At 31.0% G+C, this 27,492-nt stretch overlaps 2 protein-coding genes across 2 annotated transcripts in view; one reads left to right on the top strand and one right to left on the bottom strand.

Moving 5' to 3' along the window:
- poe (E3 ubiquitin-protein ligase-like protein poe) overlaps nt 1–21,206 on the bottom strand; it is a 187,860-nt gene extending 166,654 nt beyond the window's left edge. Inside the window, 5 exon segments of the mRNA XM_067288343.1 lie at nt 388–575; nt 2,128–2,266; nt 3,976–4,079; nt 10,415–10,512; nt 21,047–21,206. Of these exon segments, the coding sequence (XP_067144444.1) occupies nt 388–575; nt 2,128–2,266; nt 3,976–4,079; nt 10,415–10,512; nt 21,047–21,171 (654 nt within the window). The 5' untranslated portion in view covers nt 21,172–21,206.
- Nucleotides 21,207–23,889: 2,683 nt separating this feature from the next.
- On the top strand, nt 23,890–26,184 carry LOC136990038 (small ribosomal subunit protein uS17-like). The gene is made up of 4 exons (XM_067288374.1): nt 23,890–23,968; nt 25,278–25,409; nt 25,472–25,677; nt 26,009–26,184. Exons 1-4 carry the CDS (start codon nt 23,957–23,959, stop codon nt 26,133–26,135), a joined length of 477 nt encoding a protein of 158 aa, XP_067144475.1. The 5' UTR covers nt 23,890–23,956; the 3' UTR covers nt 26,136–26,184.
- Nucleotides 26,185–27,492: the final 1,308 nt, after the last annotated feature.

Here is a 27,492-nt window from a genome sequence, read left to right on the forward strand (position 1 = left end):
AATAGCATACAAAATATATATGCTGAAAAAATTAATACACACTCAAAACTCACCCCTGAAATAAAGTATTTGTGGAGAATGGAAGAGGTACTAATTGTGCCAGTAGTCCTTTCTTGCACCACAAACATTACACAAAAGTATCAAAATATTATGTCTTTATAACAGCACATATATCACACAACAAAAGGCTGCTACACTAAACACATGCCACATAGTCAGGAAATTTTTAAATATAAATATCTACAAAACAGCACAAAGAAAACATTTGTTTTCTGTAGTTATGCATTGACTTTTGTCTGTCATAGCACTAGGCACTGATATATATGTCATGTAGGATACAGTCCAACACAATACTATAAAAATCTTTGAAAAAATTATCTTTATTACCTTTACTTCAATTCCTGGATCAGGTATATGTACAATAGTTGTATCCCCATCTTTATTTGTAGTTTCTATTGGAGCTTCTTGTTTATGAATACCAGATGCATCTAAAACAGGCATCATTAGTTGTTCCAAAATAGAAGAACTTAAATCTAAACGTGGTCTTTTGGCTTCTTTTGTATCATCTCTTCCTTCTGTGAATGAAAACATAAAAATCAAATTAGCATTAAAATCTAAATTAATCTGACTCAAAACAAATAGTAAGAAATATCGTTTTTTTTCTATAAATATAATAAATAAAATAACACATACAATTTGATACAAACAAAAAAAATTATATGAAATCACAATATGGAGTAAAATAAGTCTAGAATTTTTTTGAGAAAAAGTACATCATTTAATAATACAGGTCTATAAACCAGTTGATCAGTATAATATATAACGAGGTAAAAAATCTTTTATGCAATTATCAAAAATATAATAGTTGTCAAATAACAGTGCATATGTTTACAGTTATATATTGAAAATTAAAAAAAATCCAGAAAAGTAACTGGTTAAATGTCTATACCAGATTTATATTTATAGATTTACAGCATCTAAGTTTATGGTCTTAAAACTCTATATTTAAATGTCACTAAACTGAAACTGTACCATTAAATAAACTCTCCTTAAAGATATTTGATTAAGAAAAGATGATTTTCAATCTTTACTTATTTAATCTATTATAAAATTAAAACCAGTATTAGTTTTAATTTTATTTGTGAGAGAAGTTTGTTTCAAAGTGAAAGCTACTTACTGTTTAAAGAATACTAAGAAGTTAAATTTAAATTATGCATATCTAGCTAGGCATTTTTTTAAAACTTTTCTTTTAATAAGATAAGAAAATAATGCTTTAATGAAGCAATTATACCATTAAAAGAATTTTAGTACCTTTGAGCTACACCTTGCTCATTATCAAGAGAGCAAACAGCTTGAATGCATTAAAAATTGCTATGAGGATATAATTCCTCAATTCAGTATTGTTTTTTTTACCTTATTTTAATGTGTGTATAAAATGAATTTTTTTTTAAGTTAGTTTACAATCAGTTTATCAATAGTTAAATAAGAAAGATTATCTAGTGCATCAAATCTAATTTTCATGGAAACACAATTATTATTGATAATGAAATTACAGTGCATTTGGACTTCTGTAAACTTTTACTATTTGTGGATTTAGATATTTTATGATTCTCAAAGACAGTGTTTGTTTTTTTTTCAAAAGTACTTGAGTGGCTATGTAATTTGGTATTTGGAACCTAAGTAAAACATTTGTTAAACTCTTTTTAATTTAGAAAATATTATAAAAAGCAATACATTTAAATATTTAATTAACAGAAAATTGTTTTTGGATTGTCACTGATGTTTATAACAACAGAACATGAAGACAATGTTGTAACTTTGGTAAATTTTATTTATATAAATTTTAAATATTTAACATTTCGTTAGCTTTTTTAGTTCCCTCTTTCCGTTACTGAAAATGACTTTTTTGAAATACAAAAATTAATATAAAATAATTTGTCAAATGCAGCAAAATTAAAAATTTGTAATTTTATATATTTTGTCATTACAACTTAATCTATAATTGAGGATACTAATTATAAACAATTAAATCTGTAATTTAAATAATAATTTTTGTATTATTATCAGAATAACAACTTTTACAATTTAATAGAATTATAATTACATTCTATTAGAGAAAAAACTTACCTGATAATTCAGAGCTCTTCATAGTAAAAATTGATGGTACTTTTGCTGATTTTAACATGGTACTTAAAGTAATCACATCAACTCGTTGAAGTGAAGATGAAGTTTTGCATAAACTTTGTATTAGAGTCATAATTTGTTTCTATTTTAAAAAAATGACAGTTATTTGACTGCATACATGTGAACATAAATATCTTAATAAATAAATAATAAATTAGGGTAAAAGATATCTAATTTAGATTCACTTACTGACATTAAATGTTTCAATACACTTGTGTCCAAAATTAAAGTAACACACACAAATGTATGTAGAAAAAATGCAAAATTGAACAGCCCTCCATTGCAACAAATCATCAAATGCCTGAGACATTACTGATATATCAGGAAAAGTTCCTCACTGTTAGCAATCCTAGTAGACAACTATTTGTCAGAAACAACGTTTCTGCATATACGGTGCATTAAATTTTGTTACATTTTGCACTGATGTCATGACTCATTTCCAAGACACATTCATCACACATCACACATGTCTTGCAAAATGTCAGCTTATCAGAGCTGACACTTTGCTGACTTACATACAAAGTAAGTTTCAGCTAATCACATTTCATGGTGTTGATTTTATTCAAATTTTGTGTTTGTTACTTTGATTTAGACACCATTGTAGAAGCAGGTTTCTTACAGAAAAACAAAATGGCATAATCAAAAGAGATGTACTGTACATTACCAGGAAAATCACAAAAAAGTAAAATAGTTCACATTTTATAATTTTTGACTTAAATATTAAAAACTGATTATTTTTAAGTAAGAAAATTGACAGAGCGTGTTTTCTTTTTTTTTTCCTTACAACAGTTTTTGCAATATTTTTGATGACCTTAAAAATGATTTTCAATGTCAGCAAAAAAAAAAGTCCTTTGTGATTCCAATACATAACTTCCTATGTATGATAACTACATTAACAAACTTAATATATTTTCAGTACTTTTGAAATTAAGAGTGCAAGGGCCTCTTGATTCATCCTGTTTATAGATATCTGAATTCTTAAAAAGTCTATTTTTAAAAAACAAGAAATTGTATAGGTTTTGTCCATACAAAACACTAAACAATTCAATTTTGAGCTTCCAGGAACCAGAGCAACAGATCAAAAATTTTGAATTATGTTTATATTAATATGTGCCATTTTCATGCTGATGGAAGTATTAAATCATATACATAATATATCAAAATGAAATGAATTCTTATTATATTTTACTGTTCCAGATAAAACATGTTTTTTCTTCATTTTAAATCAAGAAATATAATAAAAATTCTTTCAAACATATAAATTGTTTGAATTTTCAACAAACGCACTTTAATTTACACATTTAAGATAAGTGACAAAATTATAAATGAATATCTGAAATTCAAATACTGAAAGAAAACAGTCTATAATTCTCCGTTCAGAATCATTTTCACAAACAAAAATTACATAAAATAACTATTAATATGTTTAGAGTTTTATCATTCAATTCACTTAATACTAATGTGATGTAATTTAATATTAATGATTTATGAATTATAAATTTAAAAATTAATTCAAGGAATTCTTCCAATTTGTAAGCTGGAATTTACGTATTTGAAATCACAACATTCACACATTTTTCAGCAGTAACTATTTAATAAACGAATGTTTTTGGCCATATTCTTAGGCATGCATCAAACTTTAGCATTTACCAAATTAAACATCTATATTGAATTCAAGGTTTGGCACAATATTCATCTGAATGGTGTGAATGGTGATTTTGTATAATTCAAAGAATATTTTAAAATGTAATATTTCTAGTTATCATCACAAAAAAAATTATAGATTTTTACCTGCAATAAACAGCTTTGTTCTTCAAATTTTTGAACTTTATATAATAAATAATGTAATAATATTTTACAAGCTTCTGCTGCATTTATGATTTGACTTTTTGAAACTAAAAAAAAAATTATAAGTTTAATTAAAAAATAAAAATTATTTTAAATATACTGTATATTAACAAACACAATAAATTTATTTATTTTTTATATTAAATTAATAAACATTTTAAAATTAATATATATATGTTTCATAAAATAATAACTGTGGGAATCCGGGGTTAAGAGAGGGTTGTCTCTCACCCATGTTCAGTGTCAGATCCGAAAGATCTGCCCACAGTGTCACTGGATGGGATTATAGTCATATTTTATTTGTGAACAGGAAGTTCTTGTGATCTTCCTGTAGATTTTCCTGACACCATTCTAATTAATGCATTAGGCATGAAAAAATAATAATTGTATACTTTTGTATACTTTAGTTGGGAATGCTGTGTGTTCAGCCAAGCTGATGCATGATGTTTTTGCATGAAGTTTGAACTTGGTGCTATTATTTAGTCACTTTTTAAAAGAATTAATTAATTTTTGGCTCAAAATGCTTAAAATTGACTTACTACCATTATTGTTAATTCTTATTCTATTAGTGAAGGGTAGGTGTAGATCAGAATCCTGCACCATTGTCTCACATTCCTCCTTCATCCCCCCACAGAAAAAGTTTGTCATTCATCGACATTCTCCAAGTGAACTGGTGTTAAAGACATCATGACTTGAAGATTATTTTCTGTCTCAGGAAATGAATTCTCTAATTCCTGAAAATTTTCTCTTTTTTTGAAGAACTGTTTGAAACTATTTTGTCTAAGCTGGATGAATTGTTGTCAAAATTTGATTGGTTAAATAATTTGCATAAAGAGCACAAAGAATGATTGACTCGAATAGAAGAGAAAATTGAAGAGTTAACGTTTAAAACAGTATGTACAGATAATTTTTCTATGCACTTTTTTTGTTAGATTCATTTCATAACAAATTAAAAAAGAATAATATAGTCATCTCTGGGTTAAGAGGCAACAATGAGGAATTGACAAATAGAATTTTTATTGAATAGAATTTCTTAATTGATTAAAAGAAATAATGGAGAATATATTTCTCCATTGATGTGGCAAAAACACCAAAATGTGGCAAAAGGAAGGTGCAATACTGAACTCGCAAGAAGGGGGCATGACATGAATTACAATCCGTTTTGGGCTCACACTACTATGCTAAGGACTTGCAACGACCGAAAGTTCCTCTTTATATGGGAGTCGCTATATATAACAATGTTGGAAATGTGCAACGCACCTACTCTGGAACTGCCCAACATATGGATCGCCCTATACAAACGATTAAACGGCGATTTACATCATCTGTCACACTATTGACAGGAAACAGCACCACGCATGCGTCATATTAAGCCCTGGTCACACTATGTGATTTCCAGCCGCGCAGGCAACCGCAACTGCAACAAGCACAAGTCGCGCGCGTCTTCTCGTGGTCACACATTGTTCATTGACGTTGCAACTCGGAAATACATGACCCTATAATAAACCAATAAAATTACAGTAGCTTGTTTTTGACTACTACTGTGAGTTTATCGACATTTTACGTTCTACTTCATAGTATTTACGGAATTTTAGCCACTTTTCTTATTAAAATGGTAAGCGATTCCTTTTCTGGAATGAATAAAATAAAAAAAGGCAATTATTTTGGCAAGAATACACAAAAAGATAAAATCTTCGATAAAACGAAGAATTAAAATCCCATAAGTATTCGTGAGCCTGAATAAGCTCAATCAGTCTCGATTCTGTAAAAGTATAAATCCTCTATCTATCTGCCATGAAGACGAACTATTTTCAATGTTGTCACCGTATGACGTGGCACAAAGGCGTTTGCTGATTGGATACGCATTTGCAATCGGCGCAAGTAGAACAAACTTTTTGTTTCTAGTTGCTGTTGCAGTCATGCTGGTTTTCGAGGGGGTTTACTAGTTAATGGGAACAGCCATTGCGGTTGCAGTCGCCCGCGCAGCTGGAAATCGCATAGTGTGACCAGGGCTTTACATCACATTTGCAACATCGTATGTATTTGAAAACGTAGTAGATTCATATCGAATGTCGTACAAAAAACGTTTTTATTTAAATTTTGTGTGTGTTCTTTTCGAACGTTCATGTTTGATATAAAAATCTCTTATTCGCCTGAAGACGACGGAAATACATTCATCGAAAGCACTCAGAAGAAAAATATTTGGTAACACCTTACACAGTGAGTTCACTTCGTATCAAGATATTCATTGTATCTGTGATTCTCTTCTTGAATCTGTAAGTTAAATTTTGAAATAATTCAAAATAGCAGAATGTTCAGTCATGTGCATAATTTTATTTTTCCGAAAAAGAAAAAAAATCTTGTTGTTTAACTCAATTTATTTTTATAAAAATAAAATTGATAGAATAGAATCATCCCATCATTTAATTTTACCTATAGCTAATTCCATCCAATGAGTTTATCATTTGCTTATTTATTGTCTTGAACCAAACTTAACAGTAAATTTTTAAATAATTAAATATTGGAATTTATCCTAGAGAGAGACCAGATGTTTGATTAAAAAAAATCTCAAAATTTAATAACCATTTCAAGATAATATGCATATATTTGTTTCCTAATATAAATGAAATTATTATTTTTTAAAAAATACCTCAAATTTACATATTTTTCATTTAAAAACTAAATTAAATAATTCAACACATGTGTTGTAAGTTCACATCATTATTTTACTTTGCCATTTACAGTTATCAAATAATAGTCAGCTTGCTTTATTTTTCAATCTGATTAAGTTATATTTAATCTTAATATGTGGTTTGATCAGATAGTAATGATGCAATAACAAGATTAGTGAAATCATAATGTTAATTATATTATTAATGATCAGACTTTATTATTATTAATGAGATTATTCATTGAACAGTTAAATCATATTTTTTTCTGTTTTACAAGCAAATTTTATTATCATTTTTATCTAATGTTGATTTGTAAAATATACTTTGTTTCCAAAGCACTAACAAATTTATACTACTACTACTTAATCATTATTATTTTTATTAACTTATTAATTTTTGAATTTACATTTCAAAAAACAAACATAATATTAAATAAAATCTATCAATTAGAATGAATGAATTCCATGCACAATTTTATTTTTTTATAACACTTGTTTTAAATATAAAATAATATGATATCGTGTATTAATATATAATCACAGAGTGATTTTTACAGTAGAAAAAATATATACTTATATATAAAAAAAATGACTAAGTTCACTACACCAAAATACTATCCAATGAAAAAATGAGATTACCATTGTCTATCAGTGTTAAAATTTTATTCTAATGTTCCTTCCTAAATTATATTCTCTTCTTTGCACGAAGATGACGTCTATAAATTTTTTAAGTGTCTGTGATGATGTTATAAGTAATAACAAACTTATGCCAATACACAGTGGTTATCTTGTTCTTTAATTGTGTGTGTATGTATATATATATATATATAATATATATTATATATATAATATAATAATATATATATTATATGTTTTATAAATGAATTAAGTTTTGAAATCTAGTAAATTACTTTTTTGGAATATTAAATCAGTATTAAAATAATCCAGTGACAAATAATCCAATAAACAGATTTGACATATTGACCATACAAAGTCTCGAGAACAGAAGCTATTAAATATATTAGCCTTTACAATACAATATTAAGTCAGTTGTCATGTTCTTTTGAGTTGCATTGGTAGATGCAACAAACACAACTTTTTTCACTCAAACGATTACTGATTTGATCTGATTTGAACTGCCTCAACATTTACAGGTCTGCATCCTAACAACAAACACTGTAGCTAGCTATTCTTATCTATAGTATTTACCAACAAAGCACTGACCATTTGAAATGAGATAATTTTTGCTTTATTGATGAGAAGCCAAATGCTCAGCTTATACAAAAAAGAAGGTGTTGTCAGTTCAAATGCCTGCCTACTGGTAAGGTGGCATTTAAAATGTCACCAGAAAATATTACTTCAAGCCTGAAGAAAAACTATGAAAGGTCTTTTTCAATTTGACAAATGCTCACATGATTTTGTTAGTCAAACAAATAATTTTATTCAATAAGAGGATTTGACTATCAGCTAATGGAAGTCCTATATTCCATATGTATTCAATAGGGAAAGATTTGAAGATCAGGCTTGTCATCCATCCATTGACTCCTTGGCTTCAACAGAATTCCATAATAAGGTTGCAATATGTCATATCTTGTTGAAAAATGTTACTGTATTTTCAACAACAGATAAAAGGGTATGACCACTGAACTTACCACATAAGCCACATATCTGCAGGCATTCATAGAAAAACACCAAATCATGATAACAGGTACTAGGCACAGGAATGACATTCATCCCTACATTTAACTAATCCTTTCATATTTGTTTTCCATCATTTTGATCAAAACTAAACAGACTCATCATTAAGAACACCTGAAATGATTTGTTTGTCAATACTGTTCTGCACCATTCAAATCTTAACAGCCAAATTCAAGTAAATGGCAAAAACATTTCATCAAAACTCCAGAGTAAAGTTCAGTGGACAATATTCCAGTTGTGACATTCATTTCAATTTGTGTTCCAGTAACTTTATTTGCAGTCAAAGCCATCCTGCCAATCCATCAATGTTTACAAGCTGTGATTTTTGTGGTATGCCAGATCCTCATCTTTTATTGATACACTGATCACACACTTGGGAGTAGATGGAAGTCAACCCCTGCAAACAGATTTGACATACTGACCATTCAGTTTTAAACAGTCTCACAATCTGTCCTCTCTCAAACTTGGGACAATTATTGGAACAATGGCATCTAGAATGACATTATTAACACAAAATAAAGACAACTGATTCAAAAAAATTTGAATTTTAAACTTTTAGTATAAACAATTCATCTAGGAACTACTCAAAAACAACAGTATATCCAGTATATAACAGTATTCCAATTCAAAAAAACCTAGCTTATTTAGATGTAAATTTGAGTAAAGTTTCATCATGATAATTACATTAGAAAAATGAATAAATTTGAAAAATTACATCTTGGCATTTTATTTTAAATTTGAGTCAATGTAATTCTTTTCTGGAAGATTTAATTCTGTAATTCTGTGTTTAAAATTTAGAGGGTAAAATGCCATAATTTGCATCAATACAAAAATACATAGGCCATTCAATAAGTAATGCCTTCATGCAATTCTTTCAAGCAGGAGTTGTTGCCTAACAAGAAGTTAAGCAACAAATGACTCTTTGCTTCATTAGCTACATTTTATGCATAGTAGAACACAATGTTTTAGTTCAAATTTAATTATATTTAAAATGGATGATACCTTTTCAACTATGTCAGCATGTGTCAACAATGATCAAATATAGTTTTTAACCAATTAAAATCTCTCTCCCAAAGAAATTCATGCAAGATTATTGGCAATTTATGGTGCTGAAACCGTGGACAAAACCAACTATTCTGCAATATGACAAACAGTAGACCCCACACTAGTGTTTTCACATCAGAAGTCATACAGAAACTCTGGTTTGAAGTTCTTGATCATCCTCCTTACAGCCAGATGTGGCGTGCACACAACACATTTTTGGTTGCTTCCTACCCAAGAGATATTTCAAAGAAATTCTTTTCACCTGCTAATAAAATATTCAAGCTACCACAAGGAAATGATTCCAAAAACATTGGCAAATATGAAGGGATTAAATAAAATTGCCAGGACGAATTTACAGAAAAATATATATTTTTTGAGATTATTCATACAGGATTGACTCACATCCTGCATATATAGTCTCAAGAAATATAAACATGAAGGGACTTCATACAGAAATAAAGTGTGTTAATGAAATTAAAAATACTCTTCTTGTTTTGGTTTCAGTTTAATATCTTACAGAGCCTTATATAAAATGGAGGCATTACTTATTGGATACCCCTGTAAAATTCTTAATATAACTTACTTATTTTTTATAGTTAGTATAAATATGAAATTAAGTTGTATTCCATAGATAACATATAGAAATTATCATTATCAAAATCAGGCTATTTTCTCAGAAATTCAGATTTTATTTAAAGAAAATATTTTAAGTTAAGTTCTTACATAACTAACATATTCAAAACTAAATCTTTAATACTTTACATTTGAATTTTATAAAACTAATTTATATTAACTGTAAAAAATTGAAATTCTAAAAATATTGTTTTTAGAATAATTAGGACTTCTGAGAAAATACAGTAACAAACAGGAAAAAAAAATATTTGTTTTAACATATTTCAAAACATTTATTGAAAAGTTATAATTAATTGAAAGAAATAAAAAATATAATAATAAAATAGTTTTACTTACTGTAAGAAGCATTATTAATAATATAATGAGCGCAAAGTGCAACATAAGGTGCAAAAAAATTGCTATATTCTTCTTCATGATGAAGAATAGCCTGTTGGCTGAAAATAAATTAAGAAAATAAAATGAAAATGGCTGAAAAAAAATAACAAACTAATTAATTGGCTTAATTTAAAATGTTAATCATATGTTAAATTTATTGAATTTTAAATTAATTAATTAATTACAATTTGCCTAAGGCATTACAGAAAATTTCAAATTAATAAAATTATTATAAATCAGAAACTAGCATAAAATTAAAATTACATTATATAAGCAGAAAAAAAATCTTTGCAATACAATAGAAGCTCCATAAAATTTAACAGTAAATTATATTGTCAATAGAATCAGTTATTTATTTAAAATAAATAAAAAGTTACTATATTTCTAACAATTTTAAAAAAATTAAAATATAGAATAGAGTCCAGAGTTAAAATACTCAATTGACACTAATTCCAAGGTAACAAATTACAACTTGAAACAGTTAACCCATAAAAAAGAATGTATAGTGTGAATCAACTTTAACTTATGATTGGAATTTAAAATCAGCATATAACCAATCCCATCATATAATCTGCACCTCCTTTCAAATTATCTTTCAAACCTATGGGTTATCTATCCAAAATTATGGCAATCTATCTGAGTTTTCTTTATAATAAAACCAATGTTCTGAAATTGTTCATTTAAACTAATTAACTGGTTTATGCTTTAATATTAATTGCATTTCCCAAATAGCATATTATTAGCCTAACATTTTGCATAGGAGAACATCGGTATTCCATACAATCAAATAAAAAAAATACAAAACAAGTAAAAATGATGCTGGATAATAATTTTGTCCTGTATGGAGTGATATCAAATTATTAAAATCAATCACAGATCTGAAAACCACCTTTATTTAGAAAATGCTATTAATATTAAAGCATAAACTATTTAATCAACCTGCACTAACAATTCCAGAACAATGGTTTTATTCACAAATACTTGAAGATTAATTACGTTAATTATCTAGCTTTTACCATATACTCATTCCAAAATTTAAGTTACTTGTTTTTGACATTTTATTCCCAGCCTTTATCATAGAAATTGATGTGCTTAATTATTTTTATATTCTTTATTTTTAATTTTTGTTCTATTCTTTATTTGTCTTTATTTTTAACTTTCAAACTGTAAATTACAAATGTAAATTCAAACTTCAAATGTATATTTAAATCTCCATTCTTGCATATGATCAATTTATAAAGCAGTCTTGAAGACACTTTTTTTTTTTATTTGAATGCACCACTCTGAAGTGAATATTACACTAAAACAATAATTATATACAGAAAATGACATGAGGTAGGTAAGAAAATGAACAAAGCACATACATTATCAAACATGGTTAGCTATTATCAGAACTCAAAGAAGCAGTTAACCGTTTTTTCTTAAAAATATCCTTTATAAAAATAGCAAAATAAGCACACAGTTCCTTGGGCACAAGAATATGGGCTGGACAGGGCTAACCATATCCCAAGGACAGAACTTCCAGCATGAAGACCTTTTGTAATACCAAAAACATTCAAAAGAAAAATATGTTTTTACTTTAAATGTAGGTTTATTTATTTGCTCATCTCAAACACAGAAAACTGATTTCTGTTTAACAATATTAAATGTTCTAATGCCATTTTATGAATTTGATGTTATGTAAACAGATTCATTTATGATGAAAGCATGAGCAAAAAACAAACTTACGTAAAACCCGATAACCGGAGTGGTAGAATTGCAAGGAATTCTAACGTTTTCGAAACCCCGTCTGGGCTCTTCTTTATGCTTCATAGTAATACGAGAAGACGTACGTCAAGAATCGAATAGTTTCCTTTTGAAAAAACGGTCATTCGAATCCTGCCACGTGGAAACCTTCCAATATACTTAAATGAAATGAGCGATGATTTGTAAAGAGCATGCACCACTTAATGATGTTGATGGTAATATTTTTAAAAATTATCCTCTAGCAGGATCTGCCATGCTGTTGAAAGTACCATCTCTTCTTTAAAATTAATGCAAGTGGTGCTACATCCTGCTCTGAATATTTCTATAGCTTCTAAGAATTTGAGATGTTCGGGGTGGTTGGTAGTGAGGATAATGTGGGCTGTGTTAAAGTCTGCCGTGATGTCCTGATCAGATAGCCGTTGTAGACCTGTTGTGAAGTATGTCCGCCTTACGTTCTTTAATTCTTATGCCCAATGTATGTTTGATGGAGCCAATGTATACCATATCTCTGTTGAATCTGTGGTCTCTGAGCGGGATGGTGTATATTCCCGGGAGTCTGACTGGGTTCGGAAGATCTTTTCCGTTGTGCAGTATTTGGAAAATGGTCTGGCATCTTCTCTACGCTATACGGATGTGGCATCTTTTGGTTATCATAGTGTATATCGATTTTAAATGTGGATTAAACGTGATAGGGATGCGTTCTGTATTTTCTTTCTGGATATTTAGGCGTCTCTCCATAGGATTGTTGCATGCTTCCTGGCTGTTTCTATACCTTCTACATAATCCACTTACAAGGTTAGTGTATCCATGGTCTACTGCTATTTCTTCTATACATTTAATGTCTTGATTCAGTGCCCGGAGAGAGGACGAATGCGTAAAGGCTCTCCGAACTAATGCTCTGAAGGCTGCTACTTTATATTGAAATGGATCACAGGATCCTATCGGTATATACATGGAGGTGGTATTATTTTTACGATATACTGATGTATGTTCGGCCCTCCAAAATCGATATCGATGTCTAAGAAAAGGATTTTTGAGTTACTATGTTGCTCAGTTTGTTACTGCGATGAACAAGAATCCTTACGGTCTGGTAATTGAGGTAGAGCAACATGGTAACTCAAAAATCCTTTTCTTAGACATCGATATCTATTTTGGAGGGCCGAACATACATCAGTATATCGTAAAAATAATACCACCTCCATGTATATACCGATAGGATCCTGTGATCCATTTCAATATAAAGTAGCAGCCTTCAGAGCATTAGTTCGGAGAGCCTTTACGCATTCGTCCTCTCTCCGGGCACTGAATCAAGACATTAAATGTATAGAAGAAATAGCAGTAGACCATGGATACACTAACCTTGTAAGTGGATTATGTAGAAGGTATAGAAACAGCCAGGAAGCATGCAACAATCCTATGGAGAGACGCCTAAATATCCAGAAAGAAAATACAGAACGCATCCCTATCACGTTTAATCCACATTTAAAATCGATATACACTATGATAACCAAAAGATGCCACATCCGTATAGCGTAGAGAAGATGCCAGACCATTTTCCAAATACTGCACAACGGAAAAGATCTTCCGAACCCAGTCAGACTCCCGGGAATATACACCATCCCGCTCAGAGACCACAGATTCAACAGAGATATGGTATACATTGGCTCCATCAAACATACATTGGGCATAAGAATTAAAGAACGTAAGGCGGACATACTTCACAACAGGTCTACAACGGCTATCTGATCAGGACATCACGGCAGACTTTAACACAGCCCACATTATCCTCACTACCAACCACCCCGAACATCTCAAATTCTTAGAAGCTATAGAAATATTCAGAGCAGGATGTAGCACCACTTGCATTAATTTTAAAGAAGAGATGGTACTTTCAACAGCATGGCAGATCCTGCTAGAGGATAATTTTTAAAAATATTACCATCAACATCATTAAGTGGTGCATGCTCTTTACAAATCATCGCTCATTTCATTTAAGTATATTGGAAGGTTTCCACGTGGCAGGATTCGAATGACCGTTTTTTCAAAAGGAAACTATTCGATTCTTGACGTACGTCTTCTCGTATTACTATGAAGCATAAAGAAGAGCCCAGACGGGGTTTCGAAAACGTTAGAATTCATTGCAATTCTACCACTCCGGTTATCGGGTTTTATGTAAGTTTGTTTTTTGTATTTCATTCCAGTGTGTGAAGACAATTGAAAGCATGAGCAACTATAGCTGCTGAATTTCTTCCCCGAATATCCTTAACATTTAAATTTTGTGTTTGAGGGGCATTTTCTTTGCTCCTTTTAATATTTTGCACTTTGTTTATTTGCAAGGAGAACAAAAGAAAAAGCTAAATTCCATAAGTGAAATATAACATTGATATTCACAATATATATTAATATAAAATATGATAGTTACTATCTATAAAAGTGTAACATGAGAAACTTTGAAATTTTATCTGCCCAGTGTTATGGTCAACAGCACAATTTCTAGTAGAATAGGTTTAAGATAAAAACAGAATTGTTAGACATAATGTCTAATATCTACTTCATTATTTTTGTTGCACTTCCACAAATAAGCAATTTTTGTTTCATGAACACAAGCTAAATACAAATACTGAATCACGAATATATAAACTTGCAGATACGAAGCTTCTACTGTATATTAAAAATAATTAAAATTATTATTTAATATATATAAATGACATAAGCATAAAATACATATGTAGTAAAACCTCACTTTATTGTCACCCCCAAAATTCTCCTGTAAAACTGCACAAGTTTTACTATAAATCAAATTCCATCTTGGGGGCCACTCACTCAAGCAGCCAAGATAGGAGTGCCCAAAAATAACATTTATCCCTGTTTACATGGCTAACCAAACAGGAATTCCTAAACTCGTTGTATTTGGACAGTATGAAAAAGAGAGAGCAGATTAAAAATTTGGTGCAAGCTCATGGATACAGCAAAAATCTGATTGTTAGGTTAGCTAAAAACATACAGAACAGCATTAATAAATTGCAGCTTAGTAATGATAGGCAGTGTTCAGAAACTTTACCTCAGAATTATAACAGTGGACTATGACCCAAGGTCTTCTTCTACACATAAAACACTAGCAAAACATGAATGCTAGAATACCTTATAGACTTAATCCTTATATATTTAAGCTACTAGCTAATGGTAAAGATTCAATAAATTGAAACTTAGCTCCTGGAGTATATAAGATACTGGTGTGGGATGATAGATTTGGTAAAAAGTTACAATGCACAGGTACCACTAAAAGAATGTTAACACAAAGGCTCAAGGAACATAAATACAATGTTCGTATAAATAGTCTTTCCACAGCACTTGCCCAATTTGTGAGCAAGCTGAGGGTGTCTTCATGTTGGGACCAGACTAAATTATTAAAAAAGGTAAATGACATCAACAAATTAAGATCAATGGAAGCATTTGAAATCATCCAAGCCTCTAGAAAAGGTAATTGCATTAATTCCAAGGAAAACATTATCCAAAGCTTGGCAGTCTGCAGTGGTGTAGCGGGGGGACAAGGGGGTGTATCATGCACCAGGCACCACTTGCAGAGAGGCGCCCAAATGGTCTCCAAGACAAACTATGTGTGTTTCTGGAGGGGGGAGGGGGTGCCAATAAAGTGTTGTGCCTCGGGCGCCAGTTATGTTCGCTATGCCACTGGCAGTCTGTAGTTGATAACCCAATGAGGGAAGAGAACAACTTGGGCTAGATTTAATGTTGATTAATAATGTTTGTAATTTATTTTATTTTTTAATTTATGTTATTTTATGATTTCATTTTAATACGTCAAATTTTGAAATATGCAAATCGTTCATTTTCAAATGCTGTAAATTTAAAATAAGCTTTATTGTTCTGCCATTAGAACACAGTTCTTTTATTTAATTTTGTAATATGTATGTTTTCTAGCCTGAGGCTGACCTCTGAATGGGATCAAAAATGTTTGTTTTTGATTATATAACTGCTGGAAAAGTATAGAAGGTGTAGAGTTATTGATATTTTGTCTTATTGTATTTTTTAAAGCACTTTAAACAGAACTAAGTTGCTATAGTGTCGAAACAGTATTCTGAGTAAGATTCCTTTCACATATGATGTTCAAATAAAATAAATCTTCATTTACATTCAACAAATTAAATTTATCTCCAGAATTTAGTGAGAGAGAGAGAGAGAGAAAGAGAGAGAGAGACAGTTATACATTTATTCAATAATTTTAAACAAAATCTGATTATATTTTTTAAAATTATTATTTAAATCAGCAATTATCAGTTTATGTCACTGATATGCAGCTCAACACTCAATGGAAAATATTAATAAACTTGATGTAAAAGTTGGTTTAATTGGGCTGCAATTTGAAAAAACTGTAGACCTATAAATTTTCACTGTTGTCCATCCATTTGTCTTTCCTTAATCTTGAGAACAGAGTTAGATAGATGAAAAACGAGACCAGATATGGAAACCTTAGGGACAAGAAGCCCCAATTAACTATATACAAATTTCTGATGCAAACCAGAAGTCATGTTATTTCAATTCAAAAATTTTCCCCTGAAAGGTGTTAGATAGATGACTGGCATGACTCTACTGTTAAAGGAAAAGTATGATGTACAGGGGCAAGCCACAAATTTCAAGTGGAAAGCATATATTTTAAATAAATTTAAAATATGATTAAAAATTGCAGCCCAGTATTGTGACAATGTCACAATAAATAATTGCTCATTAACACTTTTTTCCTAATACTTGGATACCTCTGTTTAATATTATTTTCTGAATTCTCCTGTTAAAATACAATATTTAAATAAAACCTTTACTACCATTTATAAACAATTCCATTTAATAATATACTATACAGTATTTAAATGAACCCTATTTCAAACAGTGTGCATGTAATCTGTACTTCAATATTCTTTTAATCGGTGATAATACATTACCCAGTACAAATGTTTGAATTACTGTATATTTGCAAAAGCTTAACAGTATTCTGTGAAGTCGAAATATTTATGTGAATTTTTTATTTTAATTTTATTAATTATTTTTATTTCTTTGTTTACTTTTATAATCTGTATGAAACTTTTATCAGGATTCAGTATAGTATTCTAATTATACTCGCATGTACCAATTTTTTTTCACTTGGGTGACCTGAAACTATATAACCAAATGGTAGTCACATAACTGAGGTTTTACTGTACAGTACATAGATATAGAATCTCATTAATTCAGACCAATTGGGGAAAGCCTTGGCATGCAGGAGATACTGCTCAATGTGATCATCATTCTGAAAATGTAAAACCTGCGGAAGTGTGTTCAATAGCCAACCATAATAGATTCTGTATGATGCTTCTCATATGTAGTGTGATATTCTTTCAAGGCTATCAAATTTGCAATATGTCCTCAATAAACCACATTTTTTAAGTGTCCCACAATCAAAAATCACACTGATTAAGATCCTGAGAATGAGTTGGCCAGGCATTAGGAAGCACATGACTAATCATTGTTGTGTGTTGTTGCAGAAACTGCTATATGTAGCTCCAATATGTGAAGGTGCTCCATCATGCATGAGTGATTTTGTAAAGGCATTGTTACTATTGGAATACAACACAAATGTTGAAATATCTCTTGGTATCTATTGGCTATCATAGAGCATGTCACAGGCATTAGGATTAGTTACTTTAAACAATGATTCAAGGATATGCAGTCAAGTTTCTCTATCAGCAGCAAGCAACTGCTGGTTAAGGTTGATCTTACACATATAAAAATATACAGTAATACCTTGGTTTTTGTCGACTTTGGTTATCATCAGTTTTGATTTTTGTCAATTTTTTTTGCATAAAATTTGTCTCGTTATCATCAGTTCTCTCAGATTTCATCAGCGTGCCCATGTGACCTCACTGCTAATTTTGCAAAAACAAAGGGTGACACACACATTTTCCTGCTCAGTGTGGCATTGTTTCTCTTTTTATGAGAATTACCACATACGTCTAGCCAAACAATTCCATTGCTTTCCTTTGATTTTAGCTCCATCTTGGGACCAAAGAAAGTTTCCAGAGTCAGCAGCCCTTTGAGGAAGAAGGCCAGGAACATGATGAAGTTGAAGAAGGAAATCATTGAAAAATACCAGAGAGACATTAAGATTGCTGAAATCGGCCACTTTTATATTCATTTTATATTAATATCTTATTGTTTTCAGTATTAAACACTATATTTAATCTCTATAAAATATGTTTTTGGTATGTATTTTGGAGTGTCTAGAACGAATTAATTGGATTTACATTGATTCATATGGAAATAATTGCCTTGGTTTTCATCGCTTTCGGATTTTGCCAATTGTTTTCAGATGGATTATCGACGAAAACCAAGATATCAACGTACTAACTTTCTCAGTATCTTCCATATTGTGCCACAGGACACAATCAACTGTCATGACATTGCATATGTATTACTGAACAAACTACATTGTTTATTGACTGTTCAACAACAGCTATAGTAACATCTTCAACAATTTGTGAGATGATAGGTTTACTCCCAACTGGAATGAACTCCCAGACATTGTTTCTTCAAATTCAAATTATTCTACTAAAAGCTTGTAGAATTAGAATCTCAGCATAAATTCTTACCAAAAATATAAACTAAAGAAAATGATACTTTTAGTCAAAAATTCACACCTTTAAACTCCGGAAACAAGTTTAATAGAATAATAATGTTTTTTTTCAAATTAACTTGCCTTTAGTTAATGACCTGTTGAAAATAAATTCTTACAATGATGAAATTCCTAAAGTGCAACTGCAGATTTGCTGTTGCTTTTAGAAAACAGCTTCACAAGTAATTGCATTCCGGCATGATGATGGTTATTGTAATTGTTAAGAATGACATTCAACAGTTGTGGCCACTTTGATACTCAAAACTTAGCTGCAACACATGTACATATTCAAAGTAAACTGCTTTTTTTTCCTGCATGTAGCACCAAAAGTGCCATACTATTGACTTTTGGTACTAATTTTTTCTTTTATGGAAATACTTTTTATATATCCCGAAATGTCACCGCACCAGATTTGGTTGCATTTGGTCTGCTAGTTATGTCTTTAGTACAGTACCGAACAGGGGGGTTACTTTAACTATAATAACCCAATATTTATTTACAGTGCAGTTATTATGATGTTTAATTTTAACAGAATAAAATGACTGATGGTTATCTATTATATTTATTTTAATCATTGTTATTCTATTATTCATAGTAGAAATAAATGACAAAACATCTAATAGTTTAACAGAGACATTTATTAGGCTACAATTTTCAAAAATTTTAGACGTATAAATTCCCATTGACGGCCACCGTCTATCCATCCTTCCTTAATCTCGAGAACGGAGTTAGCCAGACGAAAGTCGAGACAAGATACAGAAAGCTTAGCAGCAGAAGTCTCGATTAACAATACAAATTTGGGGTATACTATAGATTACTCCCTATGGAATTTCGTGTGTTTGGGTATATATCTAAACTCAGGGGACCGAGACAAGTTCAACGATACTCTACTTTTGGACCAGAAATGAAAAATAAAAAAGTTATCATACTTTTTTCCGGTGATCGCGCGATGATAGGGAGTCACGTTGCTCTCTGCTCGGCCTCGCTATTGCGATCGAGAGTCGCGTGCTTGCTGTTAAAATTGCCTTTAGTAGACGTTTCCCCCCTCTTTTACTTTGTTCAAAAACTACCGTGAATCGATCACTAGTTTAGCACATGGCGGCGTGTGGTGGCTCCCATACGAGAGGTCAGTCGGGCCGCATGTTCGCTGCCATAAGTAACATTAACCGAAATGGCGATTGCGCGATGATCGGAAGTCGCGTCGCTCTCTCCGCTCTCGTATTGCGTGTTTAACGCTCCGGGAGATGACCGTAGTCCGACGTCACGGTTTGCAGACTTTACCGCAAGATGGCAATACTAGCAACTACGGTGCCGTCTGCACGAGAGCATTAAAAAACTATGGTAACTTAAAAAGTGTGATAACTTTTTTATTTTTCGTCTCCGGTCCAAAAATAGGGTACCGTTGAACTCGTCTCATTCCCGAGTTCAAATATATAATCAAAGTCCTGAAATTCCATAGGGAGTAATCTATAGTACACCCCAAATTTGCGGTTTAGATGGGAAGTTACGTTATTTCAATCCAAAAATTTTCTCCCGAACAGAGTTAGATAGCCAACCCCCCACGACTCCATCATTCAAACAGGAAGCGTGACACACAGGGGCAGACACTACTAAAATTGGGAATTGTGACAAAAAATTGCAGTCTGGCATCGTGACATCGCAATAAATAATAAATCATTAATTTTAAGAAAAATTTGAAACGTATCATTTAGTATAAATACTCTTCATCTGTCAAATATAATTTTGTGAATTTCTATATTTAACGGAAAATTACTAAGGATTACTTCTCATTAACCTCTACAAGATACAAATTCTTGTTTATACTATTAAGAAGTCGTGCAATAATGGATCCGTTGTAATCAAACGTTTCCTTCTGTAGTAAGTTAACACACAATTGCAAAAAATCATCATAAAATATAGACAAAGTATTTTGTAGCTATACATGACATTAAATGATCAGCAATAAGTCATACCATGAATACCTATCTTAATCATTTCAATATTTAATATATTTTAACTCAAACTTCATTTAATACAGATTAGAATAATTTTTTGAAATTTTAGAATTGATCACGAAGTAATATTTTTATCACACGAAGCAAAACACAAGTTCTTTAACATCGATTAGATACGCAATTTACTAAATATAAAATTTAAATTATTTATGTGGTGTGGTGGTTACTTACCTTCTTAATATTGACTTTATTACCGTAATTAAATCATTTTTATTAATTGCATTTTGTTGTTGAGCCGTAATTATATATAATTCGCTTCCTTCGCTCCAATCGACAAGAGTATCGCTCGCCGCCATTCTCGATTACCTACCTTAGCGACCCCTGCATCTAATTATCTATTTAAACAAAAATGTTCTATTTTTATTACTCGAAGTAATTCGTCAGTAAAACAAATTTATATATAATTATTCGGATAAAATAAATGTAAATATTTTTTTGCGTTTATTAAAAGTAATATTTTTAAATTTTTGTACTCGTGCTCATCGATCCTACTGACAGTTATGCAATTATGTCGGGCGGATCGGGACCGACTCTACAGTGGCGCGTAACGACATTTAACTGCTAGACCCCGAATCGGATAAAAGTTAACGTAGAAACGTCTGAAGCCAAAGAAATTAGGCGCCGCCTTAGACTGTTATGGCGTATTTACACCTGACTGTTGCTGACCGAACAGAACGGATACACCTATTTTCATGAAATCGGTTCCTACAAAGTGATTTTTCTCAGCATCTACAGATAGCCAGTAGTGCCACGAAGACTACTGAAGCGAACATCTTTGGTTAACATAGATGATGATGCCATGAAAATTGTGTATTTATGTGATGAACAGTCGTATCTGCATTAGGTATTTCTTGCAGGTGCACAGATTTTTGCCATGGCGGATGCAACTTCAATTCGCTTCAAAGATGACGGCTCGGTTCGGGTCTAGTAGTTATATGTCGTTGTATCTGCCAAAGAAACATACGCTATTTATGAAATATTCAAATATTGCACTTATATTATTATATTACTATATCTATATTACTTAGTAGCAAGCTTTAAATGTAAATGACATTAATTGGACATTATAAAATTCTATTCCATGTAAATTTCGCATACAGTGAACTTTCAGAAAAATTTATTTCTGGGATTTCTTTGAAATTCTTCTACCTTGACATTTATTATATGATCGGTTTCTGAAACGGCAAGATGGCCGAGCGGTCAAGGTAGCAGCCTACCGCTCTGGAGGACCCGGGTTTAAATCCAAACAAATCGATAAATTCCCAGGAATTTTTCGGGAGATTCGTCCGGAGATGTCGGGTACCGCCCCTCACTACCCGGCCGCCCCATTGTGGGCCTGGCCGATAATGGGGATTGCTAAAGGAGGCCCTAGTGCTCACATGGTCTTTTTTTAAATAAAAAAAAAAAAGATTTCTACGAACAAGATTAATTTTAAGCAAAAATTAACAGGAATATAACGTTAATCGCATCCACGACCAAAATTATTCAAAATATTTTATATTTTGGCCGAAATTTCAATTTCTGCTAGTCTGATTGGAGAAGAAAACAAATTATCTTCTATTGACTAAAAGCTTCAACAGATGGGACGAGAGTCCTGATCTACTCATGTAACCACCAGTGGATTACACGTGTTACATATGTAATCACGTGTAACACGTTACCACCAGGACTGCACATTATGGAAATGTGTTGTCTGATCCACTCGTGCAAAAGTTGGACTAATTCGAAGAAACTGCAAATTACCTGTGTAAACCGGAATCGCACGGTACAGTACCGAACAGTTTTTCCGGTTTGGCAGGCTTCCGTTTTGAACAGGTTTTTAATACAAGAAAATTCACACCAAATCGAATAATTTTTACCCGTTTGGACAAGTTTTACTGCACTGTGTTTTTTCTATGGGCAGTCTATCGCTTCTATTACAGAATTGTACTAATTTCGTATTCTGTTTTGATTCTAAAAAATAATAGTTTTAATCGTGTATATTTATATAATCACCGTGTAATAAAACTCGAAACATACGTATAATTCTTCTTTAAAATCTATTAATTTTACGTTTTACAGTTAAAAGTAATGTACTGTATATGATTTTGGTTGAGAGTTGCTAAATTTCAATTATCGAAACAAAACTTATAAATTAAAAAATTACAAAAAGATCGAATAAATTTTAACGATTTGAGTATTTACAATGGGGCATTTTCAGTTTGGAAAACAATTAATTTGACAGTAATTGGTACAAACGGCCCACCAGTGGATAAAACTGCGGAACACCTAAATAGGGGCCAGTTCACCCATAGAAGGCACTCCCTGATGGCATTCCCTCGGCAGATCGCCCATATGTTACGTTGTTTTATGTACACAGACGTTAAATACTAAATCAAAACATTAATTTGAACTAGTTTGCTAGCAAGAAATCCTTATTAACACGTATATTTTAGGAATGACATTATGAAACAGCTGTAGATTTGATAAACATCGAAAAATATGTACAGTAAAACTTGTGTAAATCGCCTGGTTTCGAATATTTTTCTTCGGTTTGCAGACTTCTTTAAACATAGAAAATCGCCTCGTTCCGAACAATTTTTCCGTTTAAACAGGTTTCCGCTTTATTCGGGTTTCGGTTAAAGGTTTTACTTTACCTTTAAAAAAATTCGAAGAATTTATGTATTAAATTCAAAGTCCAAGTCCGTTTCATTTTTTAATTACAGTAAAACCTGAATAAAACGGAAACCTGCCTAAATAGAAAAAATTCTTTGAAACGGAGCGAATTTTCTTATGTTAAAAAAAAAACCTGTTCAAAACGGAAACTTGCCAAACCAGAAAAAATATTCGGTTCTGTGCGATTCCGAATTACACAGGTTTTACTGTAAAAGAATTTTTCTTTCAACACTTTTTATGATATTCTATAAAACCCAAAAGATATTTAGAAATGATAAAAGATTTCTGTACGAATCTCAGTATCTGTCCTTAAATATTATTCTAAAACGATCATTTAAATTCTCAATTGTTTATAGTGTAAACCGGTGTAAACTTGCATAGAGTGGTTCCCTCTAACGGTATCCATAATACACATGCTTGTACAAAATGGCAGACCAAGTAAGTTCACGTGCTTTTACGGTAGTCATTTTTATCGAGTTAAACAATAAGCGAACATTTATATACCGTAATATATAAAAATAATAATGAACTTTTTACAGTATGATTAATTTTACTTATATATTACAATTATAATTTTACTAAAATAATAATTAAACTTTTTAAAATCGGGATTTAATGTAATTTTGGATAGCGTAAACTCGAGATATTTTTTATGAAATAATGTATTTACGCGCAATAAACTTCTTTTTTAATTTTACACTTATTTAAATTAGTTAATTCAGAAAGGGTTTTAGTCGTTTCAGTTGTTAGTTTGTTCTATTTAAGTGGAATGATCCTTCTGCTAAATATAGAAATTGCAAAAACTGTACTGGACTGTACAATGTATTTTTAACTTTCTATCTCGACATTACTGCGAAGTTTCTGCATCTATCTTTTTAAATTATTTTTTCTGACCACAAAAAAAATATTCGAAATTGTTACTAATCCTTTCAAAATCATATAAATGAAATAATTTTCGGTTTAAAAAATATTAATTTCTAATTTTTTAATGAAATTCTGTTAAACTCAACAAAGGTTTATTAATGTATAAGTATGTATGTACTGTACAGTACAGTAAAACCTGTGTAAACCGGATCGAATATTTTTTCCATTTGCAGGTTTCCGTTATAAACAGGTTTTTTGAAATATAGAAATCGCTTCGTTATAAAGATTTTTTTCTGTTTAGGCAGGTTTCCGCTTTATTCAGGTTCCGGTTTAGAGAGATTTTACTATATATGTAATAATAAAATAATAATAAGAATAATATTTTATACTTTAATTATATTTTATTTATATTTCTGATTATTGCAGTGATTTATAGTATAAGATCGCCCGAAAGTTCACTCTAATGATTAAACAAGCATACAAAATGGCAGATCAACTAAATTCATATAATAAATCTATCAATTTTATTCATTTAGATAACTTAATATTTCTATATTAAACCATAAAACCACAAATTATTAAAGACTTTATACTGTTATATAAGTATAACAAAAAATAACTAGATTCGTAATGTTATACTAATAGTATCGCGTTTAAATTATGTAGAGCGAAACCTGTCTTAAACGGAAACCTACCTAAACTGGAAAAATTCTTGAAAACGGAACGATTTTCAATGTTAAAAAATCCTGTTTAAAATGGAAACCTTTCAAACCGGAGAAAAATATTCAGTACCATGCGATTCCGGTTTACGCGGGTTTTACTGTATTAATTGTAATTTAAAATAATTACATACATTTAATATTACCTTTATATATATTTTAAGGGTGAGAGATCATTTCAAAAGCAGCCCACTATCTTTTTGAATAAGAAACAAGTACTAGTGAAAGGGAAAAAATCAAAGAAAATACAAAGATATGTTCGAAATGTTGGACTAGGATTTAAAACCCCTAAAGATGTAAGTAAATCACATCATATTTTAAGTATTCTTTAAATTTATATTTTTCTCGTATATCTTAGGCTATTGATGGAACTTATATCGATAAGAAGTGCCCTTTTACTGGTAACGTTGCAATACGAGGAAGAATACTTCGAGGAGTCGTTATCAAAATGAAAATGGAGAGAACAATTGTTATCCGAAGAGATTATTTACATTACGTTAAAAAATATAACAGATTTGAAAAACGTCATAAAAATATGTCCGTTCATCTCTCTCCTTGTTTCAGGTAATTCGAATTACTCTATACCAGTGTTTCCCAAACTCTGCAGACTTTGGTGCTTTAAGTGCATATATTTCTGTAGCTCTCCTTTGTCTTTCGATGCCCTACTGTCCCCTTACCTTCAAGGGCCCCTCTATCGTCCCATGATCTTCCGACGTCTCCCTTAGTCTTTTTACTAGGAGCGGCAGAAGTCTAAGGGTGCCCCACTTTGGGAAACACTGTTCTAAACTATTAAAAATAAAAATGAAATATATATATATATATAATAAATTTTACTTATGTACATTTGAATATAAATTAAATAAATTTTAATTCTATATATTTTAATAATTTTTAGAGATATTGCTCTGGGAGATATTGTAACTGTAGGAGAATGCCGACCTCTAAGTAAAACTGTGAGATTCAATGTTTTGAAAATATCCAAAGCTCAAACGGCGGCTAATAAAATGTTCCAAAAATTTTGACCATTGGTGGAAATTTATAATCGGAAAAAATAAAGATATGATGTAAAAACGTTTTATTTTCTATGCCATGATACAACACGCTTTTATCATCTATTGTATGTAGCCAGGGATATTCAAGGGGAACCAGAGGCTTAAGCTTCCGCATTGACACCACGGGATCCCGGGTGTACGTGTCCCAAGTACGTTGGGGTACTTGGGGCACGTGCCTTCCCTTTTCGTCTATGTTTCTCTTTTCTTAATTCTCTAGAGAAACTCAAATTCCATTATCAACAAAGAACATAAAATTTATGACGTCTAGCCTATTTTGCAAATATAAAAGAAACTAATAAGCGATATTTGTCCATTGTCTCACGCAATTTCCTCGTATGTTGATCAAAACTTGGCAATCAAAATAAGAACTCTTCCTTGTTTCGAGGCCAAATTAGCTTCAATTGCAACCAATACCACCTTGTGGGAGCGCTGATCCGACGTTGAATCATAGTTCGAAGCTTCTTTATAATGTACAAACCCTGTTTTTACAGCTTTTGCTCCTTCTGTATAGTCGGAGCCCGCAGACTATACAAAAGGGGAAAAAGCTTAACAAAAAACTTCAAGCAGTTGTTTTTAAAGCGTTTACAGTGGCAAATATGATTTATCAGACCGTCCGTCCGCAATACAATCGTCTTGTACGTGTTAATAAAAAAATACGTGGAGGTTATGTGAAGTTTTCCCTGCTTTTTCACCTTTGTAACGCTAAATAGGAACAAGTTTCCCAACTGGACACATGAATTAGATATTTTGCTTAAAAATTTAAGAAAAAATAGATTTTTTGTTCCAATTCAATTTTAATTTTTTTGTATGATTTATGAATTATAAAATAATAAAAATAAGTATTCTGAAAGAATTGTTTTTGCCAGAGCAAAAAGAGTAGAAAATATAAAATATTTTTTGAGTAGTTATATTTGTTTATATATATGAACGAGCTATTATTTATTGCGACGTCGTCACAATGCTTTCAATTTTAGTAGTGTCTTGCCCCTGTACATCGTACTTTTCCTGTTAACATGAAGTCATGCCGTTCGTCTATGTAACTCCGTTCGGGAGAAAATTTTTGAATTGAAATAACGCGACTTCCGCTTCAAACCGGAAGTCCGTATATAGTTAATCGAAGGCTTCTAAGCAAAAATAGAAATAATATAAATATAAACGATGCACCGGACTGTGCTCTAGTCGCGCGTCGTTTCATTTTTTGTTACACACACACTTCGCAATCAATTTTTCTGGTCCACAACAATACCTTTCCAACCCTACTAAAATCCCCATTTTTATTGTAAAAGTCGTCATTTAACCTTCAACAATACAAACAATAATGTATTTC

This window comes from Centruroides vittatus, unplaced genomic scaffold (genome assembly GCF_030686945.1).
Source record: "Centruroides vittatus isolate TY-2023 unplaced genomic scaffold, ASM3068694v2 scaffold_861, whole genome shotgun sequence".
In the NCBI taxonomy this organism is placed as follows: domain Eukaryota; kingdom Metazoa; phylum Arthropoda; class Arachnida; order Scorpiones; family Buthidae; genus Centruroides; species Centruroides vittatus.